A 13,844-nucleotide genomic window follows, 5' to 3' on the forward strand; every position below is an offset into this window, starting at 1 on the left:
CCACTTTTCTTTAGATATTGTACACAAACATCTCCGTAATACTTGACCTCTTCCTTGACCACACATTTTGTACATACTTACCAAGGTTGTGAACATACAGAGACATTTCTGATGTGTATGTGAAATTCCCTGTGGGAATATCACCATTGGCTGAGGGCAAGAAACCACACGACACTCCATTACAACTAGGAGCACTGGAGTCACCACTACACAAACAGCTCACTGTGTTTGATGTAAGCCTAGATGGGGGTCAAAGGTGTTCAGTGTCCTGTCACTACATAGGAACCTTTTTGCAATTACTTTAAAAGCATACTCGTCAAGATGAACTTCAAAATCCTGCCCGATTCACTAGGCCTCTTCATAGCAAATGGATTTCATTTAAAATCACCAACTTTTATGTCCTTTAAATCTGATCGGAGACATAGGAACATTGTCAAGCAAAGGGAACCCCGTCAAATACAGCTGGCAAAAGCATTTCAAACTAGTCACTCTAGTGAGCGCCAAAAGTATTGGGACAGTGACACATGTTGTTGTTGTTTTGGCTCCATATTCCAGCACTTTGGATTTCAATTGATATAATGACTACGAGGTTAAAGTTTTAAAGCTGTAATTTGAGGGTATTTTCATCCATATCGGATAAATCGTTTAGAAATTACAATACTTTTTGTACATTGTCCCCCCATTTCAGGGGACCAGAAGTATTGGGAAATCCACTAATATGGTCCCATATTCCTAGAACGCATTGATTAAATCAAGCTTGTCACACTACAAACTTGTTTGATGCATTTGCTGTTTGTGTTTCAGATTATGTTCTGCACAATATAAATTAATAGTAAACAATGTAGTGTCATTTTGGAGTCACTTTTGTAAATAAGAATAGAATGTTTCTAAACACTACATTACTGTTAATGCTACCATGAATATGGATAATCGTGAATATTGATGAGAAAGTTAGAGGCATAAATATCAACCCCCCCCCCCCAAAAAAACCCTGCAAATCTCCCATTATTATAATGGTGAGAAGTTAGCATGTCTTGGTGGTATGATATTTGAGCTGCTAACTTCCTCACTCATCATTATTCACAATTAATTCAGGACTATCTGTAATCATGTTAGCATCCACATTAATGTAGAAGTGTTTAGAAACATTCTATTCTTATTTATAATAAAAGTGACTATTGATGTAATCAGTGTGCTAGCAATATGGAAACAAATACTAAACCCTTGACTACTCTAATACAAGTGAATCGCTCTCAATACGTTTGGTCCCCTAAAATGGGGGGACTAGGTACAAAAAGTTAGCCCGATATGGATGAAAATACCCTCAAATTAAAGCAGACAGTCTAGCTCCGGCCTATACTTTCTTTGGATTGGTGGATACATCTCATTATTGTAATACTTTTTTTGAATACTCAATGAGGGTTGTTGACATCAAGCGCCTTTATTCAATGGAGAGAAGCTATGCTACTAGCCTCATACCATGAATATGCACATCCATCTCGAGACAACTTTTTTCTGAAAGTTGCAGGGATGTCACGTGTCCTCCTTATTATGAAACTTCTATTCAATCAAATAAACCTCACGTAACAAATAAGCCATTAATTTCTTTTGTTGGTCAACTTCGACACTCATTGACCTCCATACAAAAACTCCTTGCTTGGTGGCCAAAAATATTTTTTTTAAATGAAAAAACATAAATTCCACTTGCAGGAAAGGAGACCGATTTCAGCATAGTTGGGCCTCTCACATGACCTCTTCCTCTCTGTCTTAGCTCAACGTCCGTTTCTCTCAGATGCAGCAGATTTTGGCACTGAAGACAGTGGAGCCAGCTTTCAATCTACTCCGAGATAAGGTCTTGTGTCGTTTGATCCCTTTTAGCTGGAGAATGGAAAATAATAATCTTATGAGAAATAAGTAGAAACTAATTTACCTTTTAAGCCCGAAAAAAAGTGTTTTTATCAAAGACTATTCCCCTTTCGTCTGGAGAGATGATTATTTCAACAAAGCTGCTTGTGATTGCTCATTTTCCAGACTTTTGTCCTTGGAACATCAGATATCTCTGAATTTAATGGACTTTTTCCAGCTCCTGAAATGAATAGGTTTGACGCCAAAGCCCATCCATTCTGAAATAAATGAAGAGACCTTTGACAGCCTCAAGATGAAAGAACTAACGACACAGGGAGGTCACTAGTCCGTTTTATCTCTAGACAGATATATTGTCCACATGGGAAGCCACCACATAAGTATGACAGGATAATTTCATTTTGTTATGACAACTTACAGCTATAACAATGTCACTGTAAGAGATATAGGTCTCAACATTGGCCTGCTGAATGTACACCATTGGTCCTTTGTAGCCAAGGACATTATAATGGTTAGTCATACCATATTTGATCGCAGGCCTAAATGCTACATAACACACTTGATTCTCAGATACTTAGTTGGCCAATGTTATCAACTTCTTGGGTCATGGTTTATTAATATCAACAATCATCTTTCTAGTGATAAACACTGAGTAGACAAAACATTAAGAACACCTGCTCTTTTCATGACAGACTGACCAGATGAAAGCTATGATTCCTTATTGATGTCCCCTGTTAAAACCACTTAAAATCAGTGTAAATGAAGGGGAGGACACAGGTTAAAGAAGGATTTAAGCCTTGAGACAATTGAGACATGGATAGTGTATGTGTGCCATTCAGAGGGTGAACGGGAAAGACCAAAGATTTAAGTGTCATTGAACAGGGTATGGTAGTAGGTGACAGACGCACCGGTTTGTGTCAAGAACTGCAATGCTGCTTGGTTTTTCACGCTCAACAGTTTCCTGTGTGTCAAGAATGGTCCACCACCTAAAGGACATCCAGCCAACCTGACAACTGTGAGAAGCATTGGAGTCAAAATGGGCCAGCATCTCTGTGGAATGCTTTTAACACCTTGTAGAGTCCATGCCCCAATAATTTGAGGCTGTTCTTAGGGCGGGGGGCAACTCAATATTTGGAAGGTGTTCCTAATACATAGTCACAGAATAAGCCGACATGATATTGTGCCGAGCTAAGAAAAAACGGTCTGTAGATACCGATGTTTACCGACTCCCTTTAGCTCGAGACATACAAGACAAACAACAAAAATAAAGGCTAACCTAGCTATCTGGATATGGGTCAGGCATGAAATATTCACAACACTGAAGGGAGGGAGGGACGCCAGTGATTGTGAAGTGAAGGGCCTTTGCTCCAGTGCTCTGGGTCATCATGTCAACTCCTCTCTGTTGTCAATGAAAATGATGTCATTAAGGCCAGTATTCAATATGATCATGCCAGTAGACAAGGCAGCTTTTAAAAGGCAATGTGACCGTGTTAGCAGAGATCGCATTCATGGTAAACACTGCAGGTAACGAGCTTTGTTTTCTACGTACTTTTGTTTGGCTCAAATTTTAGAACGGACCATATACGGCGCTCCATCGTTCTGTTTGAGTAGGGTGTGTAGCGGCCTTTAAATGGCACGGTTTCAGATTGAATCCCAGCCTGAGTCATCACAGACAAACTGTACTCATCAAGGCCTACCTACCTAGTTTGACCCTAAACCATAGATTCTCATTTGACAGTTTCTCCATTGAATGAGAAGATCAATACAATTGATATTTGAAGATAATCTTCTCTCCTTTGAAATATACTGACACACACACACACACACACACACGCACAGAGCAATTCTTCATGACTTTCCTCCTCATACCCCTGATGCTCAAACTGAACCCCAGGGTTGACCCTAATGACTTATTGAACAGTATTACATAACTGAAATCCATTAGCTCCTCACAACAAGGGTAGGTCAACAACATACTGTACCAGCCATATTGTATGGAGCTGCTCTGGAAAACACGAGTCACCGTTGTCCTATGCACTAGCCGGATCTTTCCTAGTTGTGCAACTAGTGTACTGGTTTCGCTAATAACAGCCATAGAAAGAAAGTTGGGTTGGGGGATGAGGAGCGGGAGAAATTCAAACCCTTGGTAGGTCATGGGCCTGCTTTGCAGGACACATGTTGCTGCTAACACCAAATCAGACTAGCTAGCATTAGCCCTCCATGGAAATGTCAAAGAGCCAAGCAAGCAGAGGGAAAATGTCAACAGAACAGCAGGCCCTTATCCATCATAGTGTGGTGAGTGACATCATGAGTGAATGCCCTTCTCAGCTCCGATTCAGAGTGTTCATCTTCATACAAATATGGATGGGCTCCCATGTTTGCATTGGACTGTTTGAAACATTACAACATGTGCCAGGAACTACATTGTGGAAGACCCGTGCTAGGCCTTCCTCTATCCCTTGACAGTGAAAGTGATGGGTGTGTTTGCTTTTGGTGAGGCTGTCCTGTCCGTTGTTAGAATGAGAGCATCTGAATGGCACAGGGTCTACTACAGAATTAGGCCGCAGACAAGACTGCAACTCAATCTGTGATAACGATCGACTAAACTGCAAAGGTGATACTGTTCGAGCTACTGAGGGGTGGTCCAAGGGTATTAATAAATAATAAACAGAGGCTGCTGTCAGACTGTGGGATAAAAATCATAGAATTCCGTAATATTTTTAGATGAGTTATTAAATATCCAAAGTAGCATCAAACATGTTATATTGTTGATTTCCTGACTTGGAAATCTAAATAGTTTGGATTGGTTGACGACAATTGTCCTTGGATTCCTATAGATTCTACGTGGCCTATCATTGACCATAAGGAGCGTGAACCCGCTCTCTTCCCTCATATCTCTAGTGTAGGCTATGCTTTTGAATTCACCACAATAAGATGCTTTGAATATCCAAAAGGCTTTTAGTAGTCAATTTCCATTTAGGCCTGGTTTCAGGGGTGGTAGGCCTACTGCCACATTTAATTCAACAGACCATACCCAGTTAAACAGAGTCGGCAGGTAGCATAGCTGTTAAGAGCCAGTAAACGAAAGGTTGCTGGTTCAAATCCCTGCGCGGACTAGATTAAATATTTGCCGATGTACCCTTGAGCAAGGCATTTGGGTGGGACTTCCACTTCATTGGCTGATCTTTCCTGGTGAACTCGCTGGAGTCATGTCCAACGGTCATCTTGAAGGATCAGCCGATCGTGAAGAAGAAAAATGACTACTTCAAAATGGAGATCGCCTCAATGGCACTGCCAATGCTGTTAGATGCTATAATGCCACAGACACAAAGAGGAGTCCTCTGTCTCTATGTTTGCTCCTTGTCTGAATCTCAGGTGACAAGGGATGTCGTACTATGGCTCAGTTTACACAGGCAGCCCAATTCTGATATTTTTTTCACTAATTGGTCTTTTGACCTGTAAAATATATAATGTGAAAATATCTGATGTGAATAGTCAAAAGACCAATTAGTGACAAACTTCTGAATTGGGCTGCCTGTGTAAGTAAACAATGCCTATTCCATTCAGACATGTTGGCTCATGTAACATAGTAGGCTATAATAACAATTTCATCAATCTGAATATCAATACATTAATGAATCTAATTAGCCTATAATAAAGACTAATACATAATTTACAGCCTAGATTTATGATGCTTTGTGCGTTTAAATGTACTGGGAATAGACTGACAACATGAAGGATGCGTAAAACATGAAGGCTACCGTGCAGGCGCTATAGTGGTTATTAGCCCTACCGTATGAGGTGATGACAAATGTCAGGCAACTCATAAAGAACAACTCCAAGAACAAATGGCGTACCATCCAATTGACCCGACATAGCGACGCTGTTGTCATCCAACAGCTCATAATTGACTTGCGTTCATTTAAAACTTAGTTCTGGGAAATGGATAGTCTCGCTGCTATGATAAAAATGTATCTAATAAAAATGTACATTAAAATAAGACTGCACTAAATTGTCACTGTCGGTTTCGAATAGGCCTATATAGTAGGCTTTAACATACCATGTCATTCGTTGACAATAACAATAATGTATTGTCTTTCATCAGCAAAAAGGTTAGGTGCAGGCAACGAATAATTTACATATTTTAAGACTAACCGTAGTCTGCGCACGTCACGTGGACAGCGAATATATCCCACAAAGAGGACATACTATAGGCTATAAATCACCTCTGTCCCTCGACCTCAGTCGGAGTATTTTAGTAACATATATCTTCACACTTAATACCCAGTTTATCTTATGACACTTACCGACTTTGAAGGGGTGATGTATGCTGCCCGAAACTACTTTTTTATTGTCCGGAATCTCTTTCCATGTCAGAAGCACACCGTTTAACAATACTTCGAAGACGCTGTTTTTCAGGAAGAGTTGGGATGCCAATAACCTCGGTTGTTTTTCCATGCCTTCACCAGTAAGCCACCGCACTGGGTGATTTCGAGAGCGTAACAATATTATCTTAGTCTAAGCATTTCTTTAGTAATTTACGGGTTACTGAGAACCATTCTATACATAAGGAAACAATGTTGCTGTTTTCGACTGCCACAATTGGATAGCGGATTCTTAGGGATTCACCAAAAGGGGAAGGGCTGAAAATTACGCATGGCGTCACGACGTATTCTAATTTTGGTGCCGGAGAAAGAGGCTTTGAGATGAGCAGGTTTAGAGAGCAAATATTTAAATAAAATGGAATTAATATGATTGTAGGCCTATGTGTAGCCATATATGGGTAAAATAAATACAATTAAATAAGTCTTATGTATTTTCAAAACTTCAGACACACTCAAACGGACCATTATTATTTCACTTTCATGTTAGGCCTACTACTTCTATCCCATAGAGATAGATAGAGGACGCTAGTGCCCAAAAGCAACTCGTTTTAGCATGGGCAGCACCATTGAGGACTTTCACCATTTCGAAGTAGTCAACTGGGTGGGACTTCCTAGGAGTTAAGGAAGGATCACATAATTCCATCCAGGTCACCAGCAGGGATCAGCCAATGAATTACACTTGTGAGCAAGCATTCCGTAGCTGCAGGTGGCAGTAAATCGCCAAACTTGGCTTTATATGTGTTCAAACAACACACCCCAGGTGTCAGTATGCATCCTTTCAGTTTGTTTGCCAACTCATAAAAGTAGTAGTAGAAGAACATGGACTACTTCAAAATGGAGATGGTCAATGGCATTGCCCGTGCTCTCACAGATGCTATAATAGAACAGATACAATGATGCCAAGTCTATGTTCTATGCAGCATTTATAGTCCTTGCACTTCTGTCATAGGTGGACAAAAAATGAATAACTTGTGGGGGAGTTTAATTTTGACATGAGGTAAGATGAGAGGAAGTGGGTCTACTACAGATCCACGTTTTTAATGTCTGTTCAATAATATTATCCTTTAGATATTTTGTCTCATATTCCCCCTTCATAATGTCCAACGCCCTACCCACCGGTACAGTAAGTTTAAATGGAATTGTATTTAACTTCTTGCTTCCCACGGACTGTTGTTGTGCCACCCAGTACAATTGAAAGCAACGTTAGTGTATGTACTGTAAATACAGCCGCATTGCTAAAAGCACCTAGTACATTTGGGTGCAGTAGGTCTTTAGACTCTCCTGGAGGTGGTTTGTAATTCAATCTTCCATGGCGTGAGGCAGTGTTTCTTCTTTCTCTGGACTTTCGTTTGAGGCCTCATTTTAAGGTCAAGCAGGTCATAAACAGTACTGTAAAATTATGCTTTTGTTAATTTCATGAAGTTTGGATGTTGAAAGGGAATGAATGCATTTCTTACCAAATGTATTGCTACAAAACAGATCAACTTATGTGCCAGTTAGTCACTGCAGTAGATCATTCAGGAAAACAACGTCTTCAATGGCCAGTACTGTATAATCAATGATCTCACTAACAAAGCCTCATTGGTTTAATTGGAACACAACACATCTCTGTTATGTAGTGGCTGTGTGAGTTCCACTACTCTTCTACATTTACACTGTACATAGATCTTTCTATTTTTCTTTTCCTTTGTGTTATTGACTGTACGTTTGTTTATGTGTAACTGTGTTGTTGTTTTTGTCGCACTGCTATGCTTTGTCTTGGCCAGGTTGCAGTTGTAAATGAGAACTTGTTCTCAACTGGCCTACCTGGTTAAATAAAGGTGAAATAAATCAAAATAAAACAATGAACTTGGAGTCTGTAGTTGTACACAGTGAAGCATTGAGGATGAGTAATTGCATTCTTGGAGTGATGTCATAATGGATCATGCGGTCATAAGAAGATAGAATCCTCTTGCTATTAGGCTAGAATCTTAGATGGGAGAACATTCCGAGAGAAGGTTAGTTAGAGAAAGCCATCATATTGGTAAGTCATGTTTATACATTTTTCCAAAATTTATGGTGAATCTACTATAATGGAGAGGACGGTTTTAGGCAAATATGATAGAAATTCATATCCATTTGCGTAGCCTACTGCTAGTATCTAACTCCTGTCTTGTGTTTAAATTAATCTTTTCTTGGTTAAATATTGGTTTGCATTCATTTATCTAAACTGATAACTGTATAATCTGGATTACTGAACCTGAGCTTGATTACTGAGGAGTTTCAATTGATTAGTAATGTCTTAAAACACATTTAACAGCATAGTGTACTGTACTATAAACATTTTGAAAAGATGAGTCACGACGTATTCTAATTTTGGTGCTGGAGAAAGAGGCTTTGAGATGAGCAGGTTTAGAGAGCAAATATTTAAATAAAATGGAATTAATATGATTGTAGGCCTATGTGTAGCCATATATAGGTAAAATAAATACAATTAAATAAGTGTTATGTATTTTCAAAACTTCAGACACACTCAAACGGACCATTATTATTTCACTTTCATGTTAGGCCTACTACTTCTATCCCATAGAGATAGATAGAGGACGCTAGTGCCCAAAAGCAACTCGTTTTAGCATGGGCAGCACCATTGAGGACTTTCACCATTTCGAAGTAGTCAACTGGGTGGGACTTCCTAGGAGTTAAGGAAGGATCACATAATTCCATCCAGGTCACCAGCAGGGATCAGCCAATGAATTACACTTGTGAGCAAGCATTCCGTAGCTGCAGGTGGCAGTAAATCGCCAAACTTGGCTTTATATGTGTTCAAACAACACACCCCAGGTGTCAGTATGCATCCTTTCAGTTTGTTTGCCAACTCATAAAAGTAGTAGTAGAAGAACATGGACTACTTCAAAATGGAGATGGTCAATGGCATTGCCCGTGCTCTCACAGATGCTATAATAGAACAGATACAATGATGCCAAGTCTATGTTCTATGCAGCATTTATAGTCCTTGCACTTCTGTCATAGGTGGACAAAAAATGAATAACTTGTGGGGGAGTTTAATTTTGACATGAGGTAAGATGAGAGGAAGTGGGTCTACTACAGATCCACGTTTTTAATGTCTGTTCAATAATATTATCCTTTAGATATTTTGTCTCATATTCCCCCTTCATAATGTCTAACGCCCTACCCACCGGTACAGTAAGTTTAAATGAAATTGTATTTAACTTCTTGCTTCCCACGGACTGTTGTTGTGCCACCCAGTACAATTGAAAGCAACGTTAGTGTATGTACTGTAAATACAGCCGCATTGCTAAAAGCACCTAGTACATTTGGGTGCAGTAGGTCTTTAGACTCTCCTGGAGGTGGTTTGTAATTCAATCTTCCATGGCGTGAGGCAGTGTTTCTTCTTTCTCTGGACTTTCGTTTGAGGCCCCATTTTAAGGTCAAGCAGGTCATAAACAGTACTGTAAAATTATGCTTTTGTTAATTTCATGAAGTTTGGATGTTGAAAGGGAATGAATGCATTTCTTACCAAATGTATTGCTGCAAAACGATCAACTTATGTGCCAGTTAGTCACTGCAGTAGATCATTCAGGAAAACAACGTCTTCAATGGCCAGTACTGTATAATCAATGATCTCACTAACAAAGCCTCATTGGTTTAATTGGAACACAACACATCTCTGTTATGTAGTGGCTGTGTGAGTTCCACTACTCTTCTACATTTACACTGTACATAGATCTTTCTATTTTTCTTTTCCTTTGTGTTATTGACTGTACGTTTGTTTATGTGTAACTGTGTTGTTGTTTTTGTCGCACTGCTATGCTTTGTCTTGGCCAGGTTGCAGTTGTAAATGAGAACTTGTTCTCAACTGGCCTACCTGGTTAAATAAAGGTGAAATAAATCAAAATAAAACAATGAACTTGGAGTCTGTAGTTGTACACAGTGAAGCATTGAGGATGAGTAATTGCATTCTTGGAGTGATGTCATAATGGATCATGCGGTCATAAGAAGATAGAATCCTCTTGCTATTAGGCTAGAATCTTAGATGGGAGAACATTCCGAGAGAAGGTTAGTTAGAGAAAGCCATCATATTGGTGAGTCATGTTTATACATTTTTCCAAAAGTTATGGTGAATCTACTATAACGGAGAGGACGGTTTTAGGCAAATATGATAGAAATTCATATCCATTTGCGTAGCCTACTGCTAGTATCTAACTCCTGTCTTGTGTTTAAATTAATATTTTCTTGGTTAAATATTGATTTGCGTTCATTTATCTAAACTGATAACTGTATAATCTGGATTACCGAACCTGAGCTTGATTACTGAGGAGTTTCCATTGATTAGTAATGTCTTAAAACACATTTAACAGCATAGTGTACTGTACTATAAACATTTTGAAAAGATTTACACAAAATCTATAGTATAAAGAGAAGTTTGCATAATTGGTTTGTCACAGCTTTTTAAGTTTGGATACAGGGCAGTCTTATGGTGAGATGCAAAATAATGTATTAGAGACACTAGAAATGTAGGCATTGATGAAAGACACCGCATAGGTTAAATGCTTTAATAGTAGTTTGAATGGCTATAATGAATGCATGTCAATTGTGTTTAGGGAAACTGGGAGGTTATGTTTTTTGGAAATACTGTCACTATAATCACAGGATACATAGCCGCAGGAAGTAGGGGTGCTAAGGGTGCTGCAGCACCCCCTGATAAATTGTAATAAATAAATACATGTTTTATTTTTTATTATTACAAATGTATTTTCCCACCAAATTAGTGCACTAGGCCTTTGAGTGGAGAAAAATACTCAACAGCAGAGCGGAGAAAAATATTCCTCAGCACCCGCCCACACATCTTCCCTCCTCCATGATAGGGTGCTATGGTTCTTACTGCTAAGAGCTTAACCATGGTTTCCCAGTGCTGTGATAGGATATTGTGTAAAACAATTGGTATAAAAACTGTATTTCCAATTAATTATATGACAACATTTTAGGTTGACTATAATTTCATTACATCACATGCCTTACTTTTATTTTCCTGCATAAGTATAAGCAGGAAATGCATCACTTATGCCGCTACAGCCATTCATTCCAATTAGACTGGTTTTGGATTTCTTCCTGACCAAGATGGCTGCCATTTTCACCCCATTATGGAACTTTGATAGTTTATGACGTAGCCCCTCTAGTAATTTAATAGGATCTCTATGGTCAAAATATGGTTGAGAGGTGATATTCTAGAGATGGTTAGAGAAGGAATAGAAATATAATTGCTAGAAAGGACATCCCTATTCAATTCAATGTCGTGCTGATGGGTGCACCCTTAGCAAAGCAGGAAGAAGTGTCCTCCATTAACCAAGAAGTACAGGATTGTGTTGTGCTCATTATTTAATGTCAACTGACATTACACACATTTCAATGAGAAGTCCTTGCCATGGCGTTTCAAATAACCATGGCAATTGTGTATAACAATGCCAAGCTAGCCATTTTGAGTGTAACTGTGAGAGGGTGCAGTCAAATTGCCGGGGTCTGAGGGGATATTTCCATTCTAGACATTCTATTTATATGAGAGTAGTTTACAGAAGGGTTTTAGAAGTTTGCACAAAGACACAGAAGTAAAATAAACTTCCAATTGACAATCTGCAGGGAAAATTGTCAGTAATTTTAACAATAATACAATTTCGGGCCATTTGGAATATACTGTACATTAAGGTCAAATTCATCTTTGGCAATTGGGTAAAAAGGAAAGATGGAACTGTTAAAAGTGATTTGCTTGATGCCTTTTGATGCCGATGCCGTCTTTAGGTTGTTTAAGGATTTGTTTTCCTTTAGCAGCATCCTGCAGGATGCTAACATTTACGAACTCTCTTTTAGAGCTCATTCGTTATGGAAGTGCACAGTATTGGTCAGAGCGACTGGCATGTTGAGGTGGGACTGCTAAGGAAAGAGTTGGGCCTGCTAAAGCAATGGGCCTGTATGGAGGAGACGAGACGGATAGAGAGACAGAAGATGGAGATGTATGGACAGAAGGTGTTGCAGGAGGTGGAGAGGGACAGACTTGAGAGGATGAAGAGGGAGGAGAAGAAGGAGCTTGCAAAAATAAATCAGATGAAGGATGAAGAGTTGCTGTTAATGGAAATTAGAATGAGGGAAAGGGAGAGAGAGATGGAGGAGGAAAGTAGGAGGTTCAAGGAGAAATCTGAGAGGCAGAGGGTAGAGAAACAGATAGGGCTCCAGAAGAAGAGACAGGAGGAGAGAGATGAGTGGGAGATATCTAAAAAGAAGAGAATGGAGGAATGGAAAGAGTTTTACAGGAAGGAAGAAGACTACCGAAAGGAAGAGGAATGGATGAAAGCAGAAAGGAAGGCAAAGAGAAAGGTGGAAGAAGGAAAGAGAAAGATGGGAGAAGAACAACAGATGCTGAAAAAGCAAGCCAGGCTAACGGAGACACTGACTGATGGAAAGAGAAGAGACCTGGAAGAGAGAAAGGAAGATGAAAATAATATGGGAGAAAAGTGTGTGAAGGAAGCAAGGGAAAGAGACAGGAGAGAGCTCCTGAAAGAAAAGAGGCGGAGACAGATTGCAGAAGAAAATATGACACACATGGAGAAAAAAATGAGAGAGCTGGAGGAGAGGGAGGAGGACAGGAAGAGAGAATTTGAGAGTCAGATTAGAGAAGATATGAGAAAAAGAGAAGAGGAAAGAAAGCATGAGGAGAAAATGAAAATGAGGAAACTGGACGACATGAAGAATGAAATGTTTGGAAAAATTAGAGAGTTGGAGGAGAGGATGATAAAGATGGAAAGACAGCATGCAGAGAAGACCACAATGGAGGAGGAGAAAGAGGAAAGAAAGAGGGTGGAAGACATAGTGAGGATGGAAGAGATAAAAAAGACAGCCTTGGATGTTTGGAAATTTCACTTTGGAAGTCATGAATGTCCGAAGACTAACGATAGCAAAAATGAGGAAACACCAGACTGTGATACTGCATTTGTCAAAACAACCAAAAAGGTTGAGAAGGAAAACAGTGCAGATGAGAAGAAAGACAACAGTGTAGGTGTACGGCAACATAGTGACACATCTGTGATCGAGGAAATCAACCCAAAGCATGAAGAGAGGGATGGCGACCAGAATGATGACCCCAAGAGTGATGGGAAGAAACACAGAAGTGATGCAAAATGTTCAGATGGTGATGACAGTAAAAGTGCCAAAACACACCAAAAGAAGACAGACAAAGAGAAGAATGAAACGATGGAAGCACTCCTGACTGAGGAAAAATGTAACAGTAGTGATGATGATGATGGTTTCACTGAGATGAAACAAAAGGATGGACATAAAAATATGCTTGTTGAGGAGAAGGCAGCTACAAATTACTGTCAGAATGATCAACCAGCAAAAGTCAAAGTTCAAAATGACCTGGCAGGTGATATAGACTGGTCAGAGAGTGACTACAGCGAGATTGAGGAAATAATCACTGAGGACATTAGTGAAGAAATAAAGGAAACTGATGAGGAGGAGGAGGTTGAAGAAAAGACAGATATTGAGAGTGATGAGAGAACAGTAAGAAATGTGATAAGAAGTGAATGTGATGATGATAAGAGTGGGAAA

At 39.5% G+C, this 13,844-nt stretch overlaps 1 protein-coding gene across 3 annotated transcripts in view; it reads right to left on the reverse strand.

Annotated features, from left to right (window-relative positions):
- LOC120052373 (ceramide kinase-like) overlaps positions 1–6,492 on the reverse strand; it is a 29,904-nt gene extending 23,412 nt beyond the window's left edge. For 2 of the 3 annotated variants that reach the window (XM_038999234.1, XM_038999233.1), the window contains exon 1: positions 6,171–6,492. In XM_038999234.1, coding sequence (XP_038855162.1) covers positions 6,171–6,321 — 151 coding nt within the window. In that variant the 5' untranslated portion in view covers positions 6,322–6,492. The remainder of the gene's footprint in view (positions 1–6,170) is intronic. The other variant, XM_038999236.1, reaches the window with a different exon arrangement.
- Between the last annotated feature and the right edge of the window lie 7,352 nt (positions 6,493–13,844).

Source organism: Salvelinus namaycush, chromosome 8 (genome assembly GCF_016432855.1).
Source record: "Salvelinus namaycush isolate Seneca chromosome 8, SaNama_1.0, whole genome shotgun sequence".
Lineage (NCBI taxonomy): Eukaryota > Metazoa > Chordata > Actinopteri > Salmoniformes > Salmonidae > Salvelinus > Salvelinus namaycush.